Genomic DNA, 21,656 nt, shown 5'->3' with positions numbered 1-21,656 from the left:
GGGTCCAGTTCTTTGCTCCTTTGCATGGCTTCATTTTTCAACACCAGATGTTGCTGCTAGGTTTTATGAGACAAATCCCCTTCAAGCAATTCTCGTGAGGTAACAGTCAGGCAGAAGGAAGATGAAATGTGAGCAATTGATAGTAAGAAAAAAGAAAAGCAGGGAAGGAAAACATGAGTGTTTTTGCGGTAAATCAAACTGCAGATACTCATCACATGTCTCCTGCCAGATTATAAAACGAATCACAATCGCTCTGTTGTTTGTCTTTCAGGATTGCCAGCCTGTCCAAAATCTTCCCAACGCTGATGCTCTACAAACTCTGGGAGGACGGAAAGATCGGCTCGCTCGACGACCCTCTGGAGAAATATGTGGAGAACTTCACCATCAAAAACCCTCTGGGGAAGACGAGGGACTCGGAGCTGAAATATGTGACAGATGGTCTGATATTTCTGGACAGCGGGGAGGTTCAGATCCGCTCCTCGTCAGTCACCCTGCGCAGGATGGCCAGCCAGCTCTCAGGTAAACACGCAGAGGATTACTCGGAGCAACTTTTTAATTCAACGGCTGTGATGTGATACAAGGATTTGAGATTTAATCCGACACAGGTTCCCTTAGGTGTACAGATGTCGGCAGAACATCTTCGGTCGTTTGTTTTGTTGAAAATAAAATCCTTTTCAATTTCACAAAATCAAAAGTAGGGCAGTGTTTACATAACTGTAATTGTGTTCTTTCATGTTTATTTAGCTAGCTATGCCTCATGTGAGGTGAGTTACAGGACAGGCAGGGTTTAATCTTATATTTTTACTTACAGCCAGGTTGTGTTATGAAAGCCACGGCTAACGAAGTGTTTCAAATAAAACTTTAAAAACTCCCAGACAGCTCAGTCGAGGAGTCAAAAGTAATATCCACCTTGTGACATGAAACATTTCACTTATTTAACGTTCACTTCAGCTGGTTTCAAGTCATTCTCCATCCAGGACAAGTTCTTGTTTTCTGTGGTTAAGTTAAAGTTGTAACACAAGTACCTTATTTTCTTTCAAAATAAAAACAGATTTCTGTCCAAACAGGAAGTAAAGTACCATTGTATTAAGACAGTATATTATTACAAAATAAAAGCATTAAAAAAACTTTCTTGAGATGCAAAATAGGATGAATCATGATCGGGGTTAATTTCAGCGTTTCATTGCGATTAAAAAATCAAACCGTTTGACAGCCCTATAAAGAACACAAAATAGAAATGTATGACGTACATGATACCGAGAAGACATAATAAAGAGATGAAGCAGTCCAAAGAAAACCCTGTGAACACAATCAGCTGTTTGAAACAAACAGCAATATTTCACCCAGAGAAAGACCCCTAGTTTTTTTTCCACAGTAAGTGTCCGAGTGAGCTGATGTGAGAATGCAGCAGGATATTATCCGGATAATTCACCTCGAGCCAATAGGAGGGAGCAATGATGTTTCTATACTGTGACTGCTGCACGGTGCATAGAGTGTATGAACGAGACCGCTACCATCTCCGTGCACTTAATTAAACGGCTGTATTATGTTTTCTGTTCATCAGTAAGTCATTCTCCGCTCTTTTTTTGAAAGTATGATTTCATTGGACTACACGCGTCATTGATATAAGGGCAAATATTTTCATTATAGCGTCATATAGCGGACTCTGTTGCTTCATCCGCTACTTATGGGTCTTTTTTTCACGCCACCTCTTATCTCAGGAGACACCCCCCCATCCCTCCCTTCTGACAGGGATAAGCCCAATTCACACATACTCCGTCAGCGCCACGGTTTTGCTCCGTCGGACAGCTCGCGCCCATTCACACTGGATCCGTTTGTGGGACGTCAGCGGAGCGCACCCATGACACATCACAGGAGAACTACAAGATATGAGAATAAGATAAAGAGAAAAACATGCAAACAACATGCTGCTTTGTCTTTCTGAGGATGCATTGTTGTTAATTCGGTTCCTGTTTTGACGTAATGTTGATAAAGTGATGAAAAATACGATCGCGAGTCCGTATGTTGTGTTTCATTTTGAAATTGACCGGATGCTCTGTGCGTTTCCTCGTCTGACTTCCTGTCCGGGCTGTCATTTTCTGTCCAGCTTGACGCGTGCCTGCAGCGCACTCCGGCGAAAATACACTCGCTGCGTATTTGAAACGGAGCAGAGCGTAGTGCCGTCGGTGGCACGCGCCGGAAACGGACCGCAGCGCGTGCTGTGTGAGCACAATGATTGACTAGAGTGGCAGCTAAGTACAACGTAGTGCGCGGCGCTGACGGACCGCGGCGCGCACGGAGTATGTGTGAATTGGGCTATAGTCTCCAGCTTTGAGTCTCCATATGTCAACTGCCAGGTCAGGATAATATCTGGAGCAGAACTCCTGAATGATCTGGATATTTTTAGGAGTGCATATGTGAAAACAGCTCTAAAGCACAAAGTGAAGAGTTACATTTCTTTTATGAGTACTTTATACAGGACCTGTTTTTCCTGGTGTTTATAGGACTTGTCTTTAAAAGGTTTGACACAATAATGAAAGACTTGAACCCCTGGCTTAGGAAGTTGCTATTGCTATAGCATGTATCACCAATCAATCAGTTGTGAAAATGAACCTGAGTCTGTGAAGGATAAACACGATATCACCCTAAACCTCTGTGATCAGAAAGTTCCTCTGAGGTTTGATGATTGGCAAAACATGAAAAACTAATCTTCTGGTTTTTATTTAGAAATTGAAATGGGGATACCTTTATCAAACATTCAATATCTGAGCTCATTTCAAAAAGATATTATGCCAGAGTCACATTCAAATATTGATGACGCAAAAGAGCTGGTCATGCATAAGCAGGCACCTGTTTGTTTGAATAATCCTTTCAATTTATTATACCTGAAGATTTAATACAACAGATGAGAGAAATGCCTGAGGCAAGACCAGTCATTAATCTTTAATTCCCCCCACTCTGCCATCACCAAGGCAAAGGATGATCATAGTAATCATGTTCAGAGGAAATATCATGAACCAATAAAATAAAACATCAAAACCATCAGGCTGCCATTAATAGTTAATGCGTTTGTCCTTGTGCATGTCTATAAAATCTGCCTGTTAAAGTTTTTGTGGAGTTTGAAGTTTGAATGTTTTTTTCTGATTGTTGATTCAGGTTTACCAAGAAGACTGAGGGCCACAAATCTGCTGTGGAAAGGAAAAACACAAACTGCAATCAACCTGCTGCAAGATGATGTCCTCGTCGCTGACCCGGGCACCAAGTAAGATCTGTTATGTTGTGTTTATTTCAGGAGCTCAACATTCATCATTCTCTTGGTTACAACCAGTGGTGTAGTGGTGCCTGAAGAAGTGGGTATACTCTTAATTTTTCACCAAATTAACATATCATGAAAAATCCACTTTGACAGTGTTTTTGAACATGTATTTGGTTAACCAGAGTGTCTACTGACCCACAAAATGTGAAATAAATATATCCAGTCCTTTGTTTGTGGTCTGCATAAGTCTTACAACACAGTGAAAAATGCTCTGTTTCAAATTTGCCACCTTTCAAATTTGCTCCTCCCCCTCCCCTGGTATATCCACCAATGGACTCCATCCCCAGCCTAGAGCAAAACTTTTGCGCAGGTCCGCCATTTTTAATCTTGCTACAGAGGATTGATGTCTACCAGGAAAACTCAGGGGGGGCTTGTTGCATTTAAAGAGACACACACACCAAAACGGAGCGTTCTGAGAGAGCTGGTTTATACAGGGTCACAAACCTCCTCTGGTGCTTGATTCATGTTATATTTTGAACAAAGCACAGCAGAGATGTTTCATTTACACCACAGGGGACTGTTTGAAAAGGTGGGAAAGGGGGATAATATGTCCTCTTTAAGTGCCCCATCCACTGAAGGATAAACGGCCTATGTTACTATCAGTGACATAAGACTCTCCTTGCATATTTAGTAAGCGTGTTCTAGCCAATTAGAGACCGAGTAGAGAGGGATAGGGAGGATGCTGCAATTCCCTTGGAATTAACGTGCATTTTTAAACACTCTTCTTTGCTTTAACTTTCCTCCTTCCAGATGCCACTACAGTAACCTGGCGTTCTCTCTGCTGGCTCATGTGATGGCCGAGCGAGTGGCCTCCATGGACTATCAGCGATGGATCACAGACAACATCCTGGACCGACTGGGGATGGAGGACACCAGCTTTGACATCACACCGGGGCTTCAGGCCCAGATGGCCGTGGGAGTTTACTCCAATGGGAAACCAGCTCCTCTGTACGACCTGGGCTGGTACCGACCTTCGGGTCAGATGTTCTCCACAGCTGCAGACCTCGCCAAGCTCGCCATGATGCTTCTGAGCGCCTACCATCGCAAGCTGCTGGAACCAGACTCTCTCAAGATAATGCTTACACCAGTCTTCAAGTGTGATAAGGACTATTTTGCTAACCGCACTGGGACGCCGTGGGAGGTTAACGAGCTGTTAGGGTACGAAATGGTGCGTAAAGACGGCGATCTAGATGGCTACTCCGCTACATTCTCCCTGGTGCCCAGACTGAAGCTCGGTTTGGTGGTGCTAATGGCCGGCAGCCGGACCCAGAACCAAGATTTGGTCGCAAAGGCCTACAGCTACATCATCCCTGCCGTAGAGAAAGCCTTCAGGGAGGCCAGGAAGGTCGTCTTTCCCCCGCCAAACCCTGAACCTTACATCGGCATTTACACCTACAGCAACATCACCTTCTATGAGATCAAAGCCGGGCAGGACGGGGTTCTTATCATGCAGCAGTTCGGACCTCAGATTGAAGAGCTCATCCCAGAGAAGTTCAGGACAATAAAGCTCAACTACCTGGTAGATCGGGTGTTCAGAGTGGTTTTTGAAAAGGAGTACCCGTGTGTTTTGAGAGTCGGCACCGCCTCTGTGTCTCTGGAGGCACAGGACGGACAGTTATTCAACTTCTACACATTTGACAAGCGAGGACGGTCCACTGGTTTCGATGCACCGGGACTGAACACGTATAATGTTGTCAGAATAGCCCGCAAGCCAACTTTCTCCAGCTGATCTGTAGCTGTGCAGAAGCCTAAAGACAAATGGTGTCTCCTTGGGGTGTCAGAGAATCTGTAATCAAACAGAGGCCTGTGGGTGTTGAGTGACTAAATTGAAAAGTTGGTTTAATTAAGTTGTCAAAATTTGATTGTGCTCTGGATTTAAAGAGAACAAAAAAGGATTTGTCATTCACAGAAATGATTTAATGTCTTATGGCGGTCTTTGTCACTCTCCGCTCCTTCATCTCGCCTCCTAACTGAACGCTCACATTATGGTGATACAGTGCTTGTGTTTTTCCCCGCCTTCTTTTCAACCACTCTCACATTGTCTTGGTCTCCTCTGTCCTTGAGTGTTTATGATGGGGGGAACTGCTGAACCCAGACTCTTAACAAACTCATCTCGTGGTCTTGGACATGAATATTTACATTATTTTTATTTTCAGTTCTCGGATGACCATTTGCATTTCTGAGGATTCTCCGCCTCAAACATATTTATCCTCCTCTGGTGAAAGAAAAAAAGACTGATTTAAAATGTTTGTGTTACAAAAAATGAATGTGTTACAAAAATGCTAAACATGAATATGCATCACTTTCCCTGAAACACTTGTGTTTACACAGGTATTGGACTGCTTTAAATGTCAACAATCCTGAAACTAAGGCCAAATATTTTGGCTTCCCAGTAAGAAGCGATTAAGGACAGAGAGGCTTTCGGTTGCCTCTGTGACTCTTTGCTGGGTAATCCCTAAAAATGGACTCCAAATGCCCTGAACTCTCACACCAATGCGTCTAATGCACGGCCCAGACTGCTGCAGGGAAACGGCAAATTCAAGAGCACAAAAAATAACCTCCATAAGGCCGAGGATTACCCTTAATTTGAGATTGCCAGTCTGAAGGGTGTGACTGAAATGGAAATGGCTTTGTCTTGAAGCATCAAGTAGCGACGAGCGATGGAGTAAATCTGCTGGAAAAAAACCATCTATCTGCTTCATCAGACTATTTACTTGACCGCGTCAGCCAGTCAACCTAGCAATTTGTTGTTACCGCTATGGGATAAAAGCTCATTCAGATCGATGATGGGAAGAGAGAATAATTTGGCTCATGCTGTATTGTAAGTTGAACTGAGAAAAATGGAAATTATGCATTGTGTTGGTTTTCTGATGATGTTAATGGTTGTTATTAAATAAAATGTCAGATGAAACTCATTCAGCATTCGGCTAATGCAGTCATGAATACTGAACTCCTCAGCATTACACAATAAAACCCTCGACACAAACTAGACACATTGAGAAACCCTTACATATTGACAGCTTTAACATTTATTTGTGTTTTTTTAAAACAGACACAAACACCATAATCAGTCTTTGAACATTTCTGTGTTTAGCAAGCAATCATATCATGGACAGAACGACTGCTGGCCGTACGACAAGAGAGACAAAACAAGACCAGAAAAAAGCTTGCAGTAAAGCATCACATTCTCAGTTTACAATTCCACTGAAACAAACAGAACAGTTTCACGTGTTGTTGCTGCCCAGCATCACAAGAAGTCCCCCAAATAACATCAAAGAAATCAAGTACAGGAAGTTAAAACGTACATCAGATTTTCCAACTTTCTCTCTGGCTTCCCCTCTAAGGCATTCAGCAGCAAAGTAAGACAGCAGGTGGAATATGCAGGCACTGTTGAACAATGTAATTTATAAAAAAAAATAAACACCAAACATCTGGATTAAGTTTAAGTCAAAGCTCCTTGATGACATGTTAAGTTAAAATGCTAAAATTAGTTTTGGAAAAAAGTTTTCTTCACTTTCTCTTCACCAGTTAAAGCTCTCTTCAGTAAAATCTTCAACTCTGTTCTCAAAGTTGTTCTTCAGGGAATAAACTACAAAAGTGCATCGCACTCACCAAAGAAAAAAAAAGCTAACGCTAGGATAATTGAGTGGGCAATTATGGCTGAACTCGAAATGAGACACTCAGAAATATTAACGTCACTTAATGTGGGTGGCATTCATATTAGTATGCAGAGATGGGACAAAGTCATTGCTTTGCAAGTCACAAGTAAGTCTCAAGCCTTTGGTCTCAAGTCCTGAGTCAAGTCCCAAGTAAAGACAGGCAAGTCCCAAGTCGAGTCAAACGTCCTAACCTTTGAATTTCGAGTCCTGAAAAGTCATTAGCTCTCTTCACCAAATGAACTGCCATTTTCACAGAGTAATAATTATTTGATTTTATTTAGCCTACTTCTTAAAATAAAATAACAGTACCAGTGCGACTGACTCTGTTTTGTTTATTTTTCCTAAATTCAGTTTTTTCCATTTTTATTTGACTGAATTCTGTGTTTGATGGTATGTTCCATGAGATCAGATCACTGATTTGGGTCATTTTATTAGATCATGATCATGAAATTGAGACATTTTTAAATATAAATTAGCTCACCTTTATTTATTTTGTAAAAGGTAGTATGCCTAATCCCCAGGCCACCCTTGCTCCCCCTTTTCTTTTTACAGTGTGTGTGAAGACGTTCCCAGACTACAGCAGGCTGTGAGATAACAGCCTACCAATTTCAATGTGCTGATTGTTGATAAATACAGTAAGCAGACAAGCTGAGAGAGAACGGGGAAAAGTCGAAAAGGCCGTGTGACTGGATTATGTACCTTCCTGAGCATAAAGACTTGATCCATATCGACCGTAGATATTAAGGTCCATACAAATCACGGACTGTGTTGCGCTAAAAGTAGCCTAAATACGTAGGTACGCGCGATGGCTGGCGTTCCGGTGCGTGCGTGCGTGCGTGCGTGCGTTTGTGTGTGTGTGCGTGCATAGGCGTAGATTTCGGGGGACGCAGGGGATGTGTCCCCCCTAATATTTAGAAAAGGTAGATTTGTCCCCCTCAAAAAAAATTAATAATTGAAAAACAGAGGTACATTTCGGGTTGCTCAAAACATTTATATATCCTTCTGACCTGTAAATACGTTTCCCAATCATTTCAGACACCCCTATAGTGGACCATACCATCTTAACCTTGCCGCACAGTCACACGCGTGTGCGCAGGTACATTACTCTCGCTCACGCTTGCTCAATGGATCAGGTCCGGTCAGGTTAGGAGTCGTGGTCTTTATACAGTCTATGGTCGCGGGCGCAGACAGTGACAAGACAAAGCAAGAGCAACAGGTTGGTGTTTGCATTAGTGTCCCATTAACTGTGTAGAGGTGACACCACAAAGTATACGAGTTAATGCCCGAAAAGGTGTCCAATTATCAGTAATGAATGGACGACGTGGAGGCGAGAAGGCGAGAGCTTCTGAACCAGCATAACTAAATAACATTGTTTAAGTTATCACTCAACTTTTAACCATGATTTAGGCTGTTGATTAAGAGTTAAGTGTTAAACAACACAGAACAGAAGTCCCTAAAGTCCGCTGTCATTGTGATGTTTGGCAGTGTTACGTTATTGCTTTATTCATTGTGTAATTGTTCTGTCGTCTGCCTGCCAACATTTTAATAAAAACAGCAGGCTATAAATCAACATGCCTTGATGATATTATTCTTTATATAGCCTGCCTATCAATTGATTTTAAGTGAACACGGACAATATCCGACCGCATTTTTTCCAAATAGTGAGTGAAAGATTAGTCAGCCATAACAACGGCTTTTATGTAGTTTTACATTTTGGATACTACGGCTATAACAAGGTGTCATTCTCTAATAGATTAGATTTGAGATGTACACGATTCCTAAAAAAACATCCCAAAACACCTGTAATGTTTTGAATATGCAGAAAGTTATGAACAATACAGTTGAATAATTAATAGTAATTCAAAAATAATTATAATTTCCTATACATAGTAAAGAAATTCCTGCCATGAATTAATTCAGAAAAAGGCACAAATTGTTGCATAAAAATACACCAGAATGCAGAAATGAAGTGTTTGATGCTCAAAAGTCTCTGGGGGGAACCCCCAAACCCCCCGCTGAAAATTTGTCCCCCCCAATGTTGAATCCAAACCTACGTCCTTGTGTGTGTGTGTGTGCGCGCGCACGCATGTGTGTGTATGTGTCAGCTCCTGCCTGCAACATGTAAACAGATGAGGAGCAGCAGCGAGAAGCTGCAAGTACACCAAATGCGTGTAAAACTCCTCATATATTTTATAAAAACACTTGGTATAAAAACGTAGGGTTTTTTAATAAATCACAACCACATTGAGGCAAATCCCACGATATTCTGTTCACAGTTAATTATATTTTCATTGTAAAACTCTGTGATTCCGTCCGTGTTTTGCGCATCGCGGAAATTATACATGGGACCTAAAATAACATTAAAACCTCAAGTATTTTCGAGTCATTAGGCTCAAGTCCAAGTGAAGTCCCAAGTCATTGGTGTTGAAGTCCAAGTCGAGTTGCAAAGTCTTTCATGATTTTGTCAAGTCGAGTCCAAAGTCATCAAATCTGTGACTCGAGTCCGACTCGAGTCCAAGTCATGTGACTCGAGTCCACACCTCTGTTAGTATGTGAACATTGTGCAGGCATCTCGAGTCGTTGGGATTGTTCAGGCAGAGAGTCTAACCTGCTGGCTCGCTCTCTAATGCAGGAGGAGTTAAACCCATACGGGATGCTTCATGGATATAAATTCAGGCATTTGAAATGCATTTGTGGCACTGCAGTGGGTCAAACGAAGCAGTGGCCGGTATGTGACATTTTTTTTTCTTTGGTGAATGCAATTCCCCTTCCGTAATAAACAGACAGCATACTGTAAAGGACCCTATCTATATGATTGATAGCATATTGTCTAGTGCAATGGTTCTCAACTGGTCCAGCCTCAGGAAACCACCTCCAGCTCCTTCATGAAAAATCGCAAACTGCATTTCAGATATTTTTCTACCAATCAGATTTCTTCAATGAAACATGCTGCAGTTTGGACCTCAGACAGTACAAAATGTGACAGAACAAAGAAACAAAACAAACATGCTGGAAAAGTGCTTCATAGACTTATAATAATAATAATAATACAATATTTTTTTCAGGCACACATTAGTGGCCCAATGAAAATGACTCCGCGACCCACCTTTGGATCCCGACCCACATGTTGAGAAACACTGGTGTGCTTTTTTCAAGAGCATTTTCACACTTTGGATGGTAATTCTTCAGTAAATTTAAGGTGCTAAGTAGTTTTATTTAATGCCTTAGTTTTTCTGTGAAGAACTTTAAGGATTTGTCGATTTTGGCGGCCCCTGAGTGTGAGGACAAAATGTTATCTTTGCTGATCTTGTGCCTCCCTATATGTGTGGTTTCTGAAAAAAAAAAAGATTCTTCTTTGCTCTAAATGTCTAACTTGCAACTCACAATGATGGCAACACCTAACCCAAATCAGGGCTGTATAAAATAAGTATTTAAAAATTAAAATCTTCTTGGTGGTCTCTGTGCATTGATAGGTTAAATATAAACAGCAGGATGAGGATGAAATCAATGTAAATCAAAAGTTCCTCACCGCACCACTGACTCTAGATCCGGTTTCTTCTGTTTCAAGGTGCAATTACTTTCAGCCGCCTCAAGATAGCAATGCTCCAATGTTACTCCATCCTCATTTAATTACCAACATGCCCATAGGGACAGAAGTCCACATGTAGATTTGCTATTTACACAACTTAAGCACGAAGCCTGGAAATGAGATCTGAGTGGGCAGGCCAATAAGCAATGACAGGTGTTCTGCATGTTGCATCACTTTGCACCATTTTGTAAGATGTCTTCTGATCTGTTATTAACAACGTTTTTTTTTTTTTTACAGATTCTACGTCTTTTCACTGTTTCCGGACGTTTTGCTGAGTTAGGCGGACAATCTGCTTGCATTAGTTTCATGTAGTTATCTGTCCTCTCATCATGCTGGATGAAAGAAAGAAAAAGATCATATTTCCCCAAATGTCATAACTATTCCCTTAAACACTTTTCTGCATTCGATGCCTGTTAGCTTAATCAAATCTCAGAACATAGAGGTTCTGCAGGTCGTCTTTTTACATGCACATGTGAGGATTGCAGAGTCCATGCTCAGTGTCATGCTAGGAGACAGCAGAGGGATGACAGCATTAGAGTGCTTAACCTCCGACTGACATCTGGAGCCTGATGAGACAGAGGGATCCAGTAATATCTTGGGGAACGGCGGTGAGTCTCTGACAGAGCTAGTGTCCTCAGTGGGGGAGCACACGAGTTCTCTAAAACACTCTCTGAAGCGTGTGGAGAGCAGGCTGTAGATGATGGGGTTGACTGCTGAGCTGAGGTAGAAGAAGACCCCGGACAGGATGTGGACATACTGATAAATGTTGTGCATCAAGTCAGTCCACTGGCTGATTGAGCTCCACAGGAGCCGCTCGATGTGGAAGGGCGCCCAGCAGATCCCAAACACGGCCACCACAATCGCTGGAGGATCAAACAGAGAGAAAATAGTTTATTTCCCTTTGTTCATGCTCTTTATTTGTATTGGTGTATTTATGTATGTTAAAGAAGTAAAAATCAACACACATTTGAACAAAGTGTAAAGCAAAACGTGAATAACTTAAGCTCACTGGACACACACAGATACACAGATATTAAAAAATATATATATTTATGATTCAATCTATCATCTCAAGGTAAAGGGTAACACTGTCAATAATGACAACAAGACGTATGACAAACAAAAAACAGATGAAGAAGATTCTTCATCTTTGTAAGTTAGATGAAAGTGACTTAGAATGATTTTGAAAGATAAAAAAGGGGGAGTGCGCCCCATCCACAGAGGCTATAGTCCTCTAAGCTGGCAGCCCGGGTTCAAATCCAACATGTGGCACTCATCTCCCTCTCTCTCTCCCTGATTTCTGACTGCATCCACTGTGCTATCTCTAAAATGAATGCATAAAAAGGCCCAAAAATAAACCTTAAAAAAGTTAGAAGCTTATAAAACACAGCTTTTCTAGCTCCAGTAAACTCAATATCTATTTGGCTTTTATGACTTTACTAAGTCTGTTCTCTGCAGAGCTGTTCAAATGATTACATTCATCTGAGCTCTAATATAAAGTTCATATTTTAAAGGAAAAACTTCATGGATGTGCTGGTTCCAAGCTGTCAAATGTCAGGATTCTATTCTTTGTCTTATATGAAAATAAACTAAATATAACGGTGTTAACACCAGATACGTCTTCTTTGAATGTGGGTGACTTCAACATAATGTATTTTGGGACAGAGCCAGGAATCAATGAGTCAAAAACAAGCAAGCAGATGTGTGGAACATCTTGTTGAAAAGAAAAGAAGCCAACATTGTTTTGTGTCACTTAAATAGCCACAGTCTTAACAAGATTGTCTGCAGTTTACACCCAGGACTTTTCTATCTGTCAATCTATCTATCTCTATTGTCATCCATCCTTCCATCAATTATCCTTCCTTCTCTCCCTCCTTCCCACACTCAGGGTGGCTTATTAGGAGAGAATTGAGGTCTGTATTTGAAGGACAAGCTGACACTGTCTGGCCGTTGACTATGTGGACATATTGCATCAAACTATCTGTAGTCGCTTTGTTGAAAGCTTGGTGGTACTCCAAACCCTGAAAAAAAAGATGAGAGGGTGGAGAATGTCTGAGATAGAATAGAATAGAATATAATTACTTTATTGATCCCAAACTGGGAAATTGTGGAAATTTGAAAATTGAAAATTCCTGAGATGTAGTTTCTCTATTTTCCAAACCAAAGTCTCCATTTGAGCACTTAAAAAAAGCTGTTTCTTTTGTATCCCTCTTAAGTGTGTTTATAGTCTGTAAAAAGCGTCTTATGCCACACTGTTAAACCGAGTCACATTTAAATTCTCCATCATCTTGTCCCAGCGCCATGCCATTGTTCCGACAGGCCATTATTTACAAATCCCATCAGGCTGAAACAATGTCAGCGGACTGAAAGCTCATTTGTTCATCAGCCTGCTAGAGCATTCTAAACAAAAACAAATCATTCCCAAACCCTGATAGTCCAAAAGAATGAATGGAATAAAAGGAAGCCCCACTGCTCCAATATTGCACCCTTCATGTGTTTGTTAGTTCAGTGAACATGGTGGTATATTGTCATCAGATGGCTCAAATCCCTAAAGATGCTGCAGACACACACACACTGATATATACTCTATATACTAGGTTTTATATACTTATGGGAACCCTCTTTGCAGACGGCTCTCATTCTATGGTAATACTTAAAAGTTTTTCACTGTAACTCATATACATCCCATATAATCCTCCTCGCTCCTCTGCTTCTCATTTAGACACACAAAGTATCCTTCAGCATATGAATGAGCAACATGCAATCATCCCCAGTACTTTAATGATGTTTCTTTTCTTTCTTTCTTTCTCTTTTTTTTCACTTCCCTTTGGCGTCTCATACAGATGCACAAGTGAGTGTCTGTTTTCTTCCTGCCATGACAAAGTGTGAATGTGAAACAGTCTTGTTTGGGTAAGTTAAGGAGCAATGACTCATATTTATGCACAGGCAAAAAGTGAAAAATATATGGCAGAGTTTAAGCAAAAACATCATGTAGTGGATTTATTTTTGAAAAAAATAACTCAGCACTAACTTTCTGTCACACACACATAGACTGTAAATATTAATGGACGAAGCCTGAGTGACTTATCAACTAGACAGCTATCTGTTACTGCAAGGGGGCTCCGGAGGCTCATCTGCAGCAGCCGCCATGCTGGAAATTCTAACTTTCAATCAACCTAACGAGAGCTGGAGCTGAGGCGGGATTTAAGCCTCTTGACAAACCTTTACATTGCTCTCACCTGTCAATCATGTCAACTACGTATCGTTTTCAAAATTTAAAATGGGCAGTTTTCTAAAATTCACCCCCGTACAGTGTGTGCAAGTTATGACAACGAATCAGACCTATTTCATTTTTTTGTACCAGGCTGTGAACATGTTTATTGTTCCTGGAGCCAGCCTCAAGCGGACACTAGACGACCTGCAGGATTTTGCACTTCCACATTGGCTTCATTTTTCAAGACTGGAGGTTGCCACTTGGTCACACAGCAGTCCTACTCGGGCCCCCTTGGTATAAGTCCTGTGTGGTGTTAGACTAATCTGTAGACCAGGGGTGCCAGCCCAAATGGACTTCATCCATCTTTGTTAAAGCTGAAAGGTGTTTTAAAACTGACATCGCAATATTCTTTTTTCCTGCAATACATAATGAGCACTAAAAATGCTGGTCTGCATTGGAAAATGGTGCTGATGGTGGAGACATGCTCTAATGCTAACACCTTTGATAACAGGCACTGTTGTTAAATTATGTTAGGCTGCTTTAGGCTTAGACTACCGGGGGAGCTGGCACCTTGAGCTCCTCTCTCGCTCTCTCTCTCTCTCTGTGCATTCACATCATATTACTGCATGTCACCACCTGTAAATCTTAGTTACTAACTACATGATTTCCTGGGAGCTCCATGAGCTGTCCCTATCCTTCTTCCTGCAGCTTATCCCATCTCCCTCATGCCATTTTTCAACGTTTAGTCACTAAGTGACTAAATGTCACTTAGTGCTGTGCTCATGATGGATTAATGTTGGGTTTTTGTAAATAGTATAAAAAAAGAGTATGGTCTAGACCTGCTCTTTTTGTGTCTTGAGATAACATTTGCTATGATAAGGAGCCATAAAAATTGTAGTGACTATTTTTTGTGAGTTGTGGAACTATTTCTGGACGCGTGCTCATGGTCTTCAGTCACTTTATTTTAGTCCATGATCAGGATTCAATGATGTGCGTAAAGTCTCTTTACATAAAATACATAATAAAACATAAACGGTTACATTCAAGTCAACTACACTACACGGTCAAAAAACATTATGCCTCCAAACACACCTGAAACCAATTACATGGAGCCTGGGCTTTATACCCAGCACAAGCCAGGACTCCACCCAGTGGTCAGTGTGGGTATTACAAACTACCAGTGTTGTGTTGGGTTTCGTGCAAAGATCAATAAAACAAGTATTTTGGTTCAAACACAAATAAAGATTGACTGATTGATTAACGAGGGGAAAGGTCAATAGTTCACCTCAGTAATAACTAAACATGAATGTCGACCTTTACAAAAAAGTAACAACTGTTTTGTTGTTCAAATTTTTACTTTTAGTCTAAAAAAGTAGACGGCTAGACCAGCAGAAAGCAGCTGAAGAAATACAAAACGGAGATGTCAAGGTTTATGAAGGTTTTCTGGCAATTTCATTGTGTCTTTTGGAACACTAGACTTTTGACTCCTTTATCACCTTTTTGTGGAATTCAAACGTTTTCAGAGGAAATGGTTCATAAAAGGAAGGTTATTCTTAAGATGAATCTCACTGGAACTGAAAAAAAATGTGCTATTATCTCGCTTCATAGGGGGAAATATGCTCTGATGGATGTACCCACCAAGATTGAAACGCCTCATACAGAGTGTTCTGACAGCAGACAAAAGGACATATCAATTGCCTGAGATGTGTGCAAACACTGCAGATGACATCTCATCAAAACCAGAAGCTTAGAAAATGTGATACAATAGACGCCCTGCAGGATACAAATGATCCATACAAAGAACTGCTGCGCTTCTGTCGCTATCTGCTCTGTGTTTTCCTCATGTTTTGTCTTTGCGAACATGTCTTGGCATTGACATTTCAGATTAGGGAGGATCTGCTTTCAAATCATAGCAGCCTTTCAAGGCAGAGGATGTTTTGGTTTTTTTTCTGAAGAAAGACAATGAAAGAGAAAAACTCACAGAGCATTTTGTTGACCTGTCGTCTTCGTCCGATCACGCTGCTCTTCGTTCGGGTGAAGCTGCCACAGTTTTTTCCAAGGTTCCCGCTTGGTTGACGACTTTCTCGGCCCAAATGTATACCCATCACCAGGTACAGGACGCTGATCACCATCATGGGCGCAAAAAAGAAGCACACGGTGGTGATCTGCATGACGATGTTATAGATCCACAGGGGCTTCAAGACGGTGCAAATGGCCGACTCCTCCATCTTCTCTGGCACGTAGAACACACCATGCAGTGAGGTGTTTGGGACGGCGCAGACCATCGACACCAGCCACAAGATGGAGATGACCCGCTTGGCATGCTGGTTGGTGGACAGGTAGCGAGTTTTGAGCGGATGCACCACAGCGATGTACCTCTCCACGCTCAAAGCGGTGACGTTCAGGATCGAGGCGAAGCACACCGTCTCAAAGAGGAAAGTCTTGAAGTAGCAGCCGCCCTCGCCAAACGGGAACGGGTAGTTCTGCCAGAGGTCGTAAATCTCCAAGGGCATCCCGAACAAAAGCACCAGAAGGTCTGACATGGCGAGGCTCAACAGGTAGAGGTTGGTAGGTGTTCGCATCTTTTTGTGCTTCATGATCACCGCACATGTCAGCAGATTTCCAGACAAGCCAACGAGGAAGATGAGGAGGTAAACCGTGGTCACGGGGAGGCAGAAGGGGGATCGTTTTGGACCCAGGATTTCAAAGAGGTTTACATCAGCCAGTTGGTCGATGGTGTAATTCGAGGTGGCGTTCAATGGAAAGCTTGTGTTGTGGGTCTGATTTGATGTGTTTAAAGTGGAGCCCTGCACATAGAGCTCCATTTCAGAGAGGAGGAAACTAAAGGAACCACAGGAGATGTCAACACATCCTTGGTTTGTTCAATTGTGGAGGCCAGCTAGAAAAACAAAGAGGAATTAAAAAGTGCTATCAGAGACTCAGTGGTGAACATATATATCCCAAAACTAAAATCCTCATTGTGTCTTCATTAAAGGCTTAATATGCGATTTTTCACACTTAAATGTAATAGAAATCAATATATCCTCTGAAAATAACTCTGTGAGTCATGACTGTCTACAATGGGTGTAACACGTGAGTCCCACTGTCTGTAATGTTTTCCAAGCTTTCCTAGCTTCAGTTTGTTTACATCGGCATGACGGCCGGCCAACTCCTCCCCTCGTGTATAAAAGTTGTTTAATTGAGGGACTAGAGAAAAGAAGAATAACAGACTGTACTCACTGCTTAATTGAATGTCAAGTAAGCATTTTTAGATCACGGTCATTTTGGGTAAATTTACATACAGTGTGAAGATACGAGCATAATAAAGATCGTTAGCATTAGCATGCTAACACAACAATGCACCGCGAGTTGTTTTGGTTTCATGCTGGTGCTCAAGGGCGACATCTGCTGGATCAAAAAAACGCATATTAAGCCTTTAAATTCTTAAAATCATTTGAATATTGACCCCCTTAAACATGGGGGGGTTCTCTTAATTAAACCAGTGTTATATTTAAACATATATCACAAGGGATGCGCCTGAAGATCTTTCATTAGCACTAGCAGTTTAATTAATAAAATGGCAGAAATCGGGAGAAATGTCTTCTCTCTTTACACTGATTTAATCCAACCATCATTCATCATCGTGGGATATGATCTTTAAAATAAGTAAATGTCAGAAAATCAGCAAAGCTTCTTATTTAAAAAGTATTTTTTTCTTCAAAATCATTAAAACATTTCATCAGATATAGATCTACTCTGGGAATAATTTACCTGGAGACATAAGAGTTGATTAATTTACTTTTTTTTCTCACTCTGCATTTAAAATGTGGCTCTGTTAATGTCTTAAATGACAACAACTGTGAATTAACGAGAGGGGAAATATTCATGGAAAGCATTTGTCAGGGAACGCACCCTTTAAACAGAGGGTTGTGATTGTTAGGATCATCACGTGCTGGAAAATCCCATTGTCATCATTCTCCAGTTGAATATGATTAAGATTTCTAGTTGATAAATGTTATGGGTCGATGCGTTTCTGCAATGAGTGTCACTGAGAAGGAGTACTATGTGCTGCCGCAGTGTTTATATTCATCAGGTCTGCTCAGCAAAGCTCTTGAGTCATTTTCACTTGTTAAAGGGCTTCTACCAGCTTGCTTTGACAGTTTGTACATGGGAGTTTTTAACATTTTAAACATATTTGGGGTTTAAAAAAAATGTTGTTATGAAACTTTTTCTTCGCAGAGTTTGGCTAAATGTTGGCACCACCTGGTAGGTGTTAGGTGTGGGTGTATTGCATAGGTGGTATTGATGGTTGTGCTGTCTATCTTGGATATAATTGTTCCCAGTAAAAGGGGTTTGTATTACTGTAAACCTTGCTTATTTATTTTGATTAGGTGAAATATCTTTCACTTGGATGCTGGGACACAAACAAATTGGTCCAGTTTACCTAAAGGTTCAGAATGCCATGTGTTGTCTTGTAACTGCTTTTCTTTGTTTTTGATAAGAACAGAACCTTTTTGTGGAAACTTCTTGACACCAGTCACACCCCTAACCTGACTAACTTTTTGAAATGGGAGATTAAGCTTGTGACTTTACGATGGGAGGAAACTTTTTGTGCACTCAAATGGTTCTTGTCCCAGTTTGTCAAATACCAATGCTTTGTCACAAAGCTGTCATGTCTCTTAAAGACGTACAAATGTGTAGAAGCATCGTCCTGTCCCACATGTGGTCACGTTTGTTTGGATAAGATCGGCCCAAAAATCATGGAGAGTTCATGGGCTAGTGGACAACAATAACCCCCAATTCCTAAATAGTCCGTCACTGCTGTGGTCCGTCAGTGCTACGGATTTCGAGTCCGTATATATAGTGTTTTATTTTGCAATTGACCGGACGATCTGTGCGTTTCCTTGTCTGACTTCCTGTCTGGGATGTTGTATTCTGTCCAGCTTGACGCGTGCCTGCAGTGTAATCTGTCGAAAATAGACTCACAGCGTATTTAAAACGGAGCAAAGCCTCGTGGCAGAACTGACTACAGTGGGAGAAAAACACAGTGTGTGCGGCGCTCATGGTGTATACTGTATGTGTAAACTGGGATTTAGGCGACTCTCTCCATTTTCGAGGTTTCCTAGGTGATGGTCTTGAGATGTTTTGACCATCCATTGCATCCTACACCACCAGTGGATACTCAAGGTATCTCTACTTTGTTGACGAGAGTTATGTTTCAGTGGAGAGGTTTACATTTTATTTATCTGAAATCCTTTATGGTCTCATGGAGATGCCGAAGAGTGCCTGATATGTCTGGATGCCAAGAGCTTTGACATCTTTATTTGACGCCTTGGATTTAGAATGGACTGGCCGCTTCGGTCCTTGCTATGATTTGCCTGGACCTGCCATTTACTCTTTTGGATGTGAGACATTTGGAGGCAGGTTCAATAAGGACTAGGCCATTTTGTTACTCCTGAGAACACTTAATAACACAACCATTATAGGAAGCACCAGCTGAAGTGTGGGCACTAAAGCACTTTGAGGTGTATGTTTATGCTTACCCAAGTCACTTTCCTCTGGTAAGTAATGCAAACTGTTGTTTGATGAGTTGGACTGTGTAACTACAGCCCCAAGTTTGGGCATTAAACATAATGGCTGTAGCAACCACTTTCCCTCTCTGCCCGTCTGTAAAGGCACTTCAAATCCTGGATATTTTCTGAATTGATATTTCTGAACTGCCTACTGCCTCTTATAATGGTTCTTATGATGGTCGGGTTATATAGCCTATGTATGTGGCTATATGGGTTTCTTTTCTGTTGGATTTTCTTTTTTTATTCTGATTATTTTGCATTTGCTATATTCTTGCTGTTGTTTATGTTCTTCTGTGTTTGGTTTAGTTTGCTCTTGTTTTTGCCTTTGCTGGTTGTCAAATCACTTTGTAAACCTGTGTTTTTAAAGGTGCTACATAAAATAAGCTATTATTATTATTTAATTCATGCACAACACACACAATTGATTTCCACGTCCCTTGTTGAGAGATAAAATATGGCACTTAAATTGTCTTTTTAGGTTCATTCTGTCTGATAAGACACTTATAGGTAATAGTTACTCATGTTGTGTTTCCCTTTTGTTGTGGCCACTCGAGCTGCTTCATAAGACCTGAGTATAAGAGGACCAGCTGGTGCAGAAATGAACGACTTGTTACTTAAATCAAACATATATGTGTATTAATGAGGTGGTATCTATAACTGCAGATTGAGTTGTACACATTTTTGATAAGAAAATCGTTTATATTATTATGTGTATTATTTTCATTACACTTTTGAAGATGGATTTGCAGAAGACTAAAGACCTGTTAACTGCTCCCTGCAGCCAATAAATGACACTTGATTGTATCTAAGTGATGCTGTTCTGCCTGAGATAATCCCAGATCCTTAGGGGCAAAATACATTTTCTGTTGGTCATGGATGATGAAGAAACAATTTAGAGAGGGTGGAAAAAACACATATCTGTCATGCACTGAAATAACGTGATATTTCCCCTGTGGGTTGATGCATTATTGCCATTACTGCCCCATTAATACGCTTCAAATAATTCTCATCAACCGGTGCCTGTAGAGAATAATTGACATCACTCTCACACACACTCACACACACACACACACACACACACACACACACACACACACACAATAGGTAATGACTTCTTCTAAAAGGTTAATTATTGTGCCAATCTCAGGTTTCACGCTGTCAACTCAAGGCTGTAGGTGACTATTATCGTGAATGAGCTGTAACCTGAAATCAAAATGATATCCCTTTCATTCAAGGTTTCCTATCTTATGTGGGATTTTGATTAATAGGCTATAGCATAAAAATAAATGTAGTCTATGAAAATTGTTTGATTTTAACAATGTGTTTTATTTTAATGAGTTCAGTTGGATTAAGTATCATTAAAAGAAAGTAGCCCAAATACAACAGATCATATGCAGAATATTTCAAACTTCAAAACATCCGGAAGATGGCTAAACTTTTGCTTTAATGTCAAGAATATAAAAAATGAACCTCACCTTGACATTGGTGGTGTGCAGCCCGCTGCTTAGTCCGCTCCCTGCGAGTGCTCATGATGAGAAACAAGGACAGAAAAAGCATGAATAAAGCAATAAAACACATTTGGAAATGCAAAAGTTGCTGCATGTGCTTCTAGTTGCTTGCAGAGAAAGAAAGGATGGACTGTGGGGTTCACAGAGGAGGGTGAGGTGGACAGAGGAGGATAACTGAGCTGCAGCCTCGTCCCCCCTTCTGCTTGAGACTAAACTGGTGAGATGTTAAGATGAGGAGAGAGAGAGAGAGAGAGAGAGCGAGAGAGAGAGAGAGAGAGAGCGTGAGGGAGGCATGTGCGCGCTCAAGCTGTGTCATTCAACAACAAAAGACAGGGAAAAAAATTATTATAAATCGCAGCTTGGTTGCAGCTTATTCAATTTGCCCTTCCCTATTGGGTTTGAATAAATGACCCAAAGTGCCCTCCTGGATTCCCCTCCATTAGTGTCTTCTGCTATTACCTGGTGTGCATGAGACATTAATGAAAGACAATGCAGCTGGGAAAAGGCAATGATGCATCGAAACACAGGCTGTCCTAAATATCAGACAATGTTTGGAACAGTTTCAGCAGAAAATCATCTGCACTTCCACACAGCTGCCTGGAGCCCCATTTATTTTCTGTCCACACATACACTGGTATGGCCTTTTATACTTTACTACAGTGTTAATGAATTGCTTTTAAAACAATGGTTTGTGTTCTTTTAGCTGCATTCATTAAAATTGATTAGCCTACTTCCCTAAACCCTGCCTGCATGCAATGAAAAGTTTGTCTTCTGAAATGGTTATGGAATAAACATTA

General features: G+C 41.0%; 3 protein-coding genes across 5 annotated transcripts in view; 2 read left to right on the top strand and 1 right to left on the bottom strand.

The window, feature by feature from the left end:
- The window catches only part of lactbl1b (lactamase, beta-like 1b), a 29,368-nt gene extending 23,998 nt beyond the window's left edge, over nt 1-5,370 (top strand). For both annotated transcript variants that reach the window (XM_061041151.1, XM_061041152.1), the window contains 3 exons: nt 272-519; nt 3,157-3,262; nt 4,067-5,370. In XM_061041151.1, coding sequence (XP_060897134.1) covers nt 272-519; nt 3,157-3,262; nt 4,067-5,045 — 1,333 coding nt within the window. In that variant the 3' untranslated portion in view covers nt 5,046-5,370. The remainder of the gene's footprint in view (nt 1-271; nt 520-3,156; nt 3,263-4,066) is intronic.
- The window catches only part of ece1 (endothelin converting enzyme 1), a 516,542-nt gene that overhangs the window by 390,295 nt on the left and 104,591 nt on the right, over nt 1-21,656 (top strand). The gene's annotated exons all lie outside the window — the stretch shown is intronic.
- nmur3 (neuromedin U receptor 3) lies at nt 10,080-21,043 on the bottom strand. The gene is made up of 3 exons (XM_061041864.1): nt 20,827-21,043; nt 15,760-16,677; nt 10,080-11,427 (listed from the first exon to the last, which is right to left on the bottom strand). Exons 2-3 carry the CDS (start codon nt 16,601-16,603, stop codon nt 10,994-10,996), a joined length of 1,278 nt encoding a protein of 425 aa, XP_060897847.1. The 5' UTR covers nt 16,604-16,677; nt 20,827-21,043; the 3' UTR covers nt 10,080-10,993.

The sequence above is a fragment of the Labrus mixtus genome, chromosome 7 (assembly GCF_963584025.1).
Source record: "Labrus mixtus chromosome 7, fLabMix1.1, whole genome shotgun sequence".
Taxonomy (NCBI): Eukaryota; Metazoa; Chordata; class Actinopteri; order Labriformes; family Labridae; genus Labrus; species Labrus mixtus.
The sequence above is the reverse complement of the archived record's forward strand: the minus strand, read 5'-3'. Positions and strand labels throughout refer to the sequence as shown.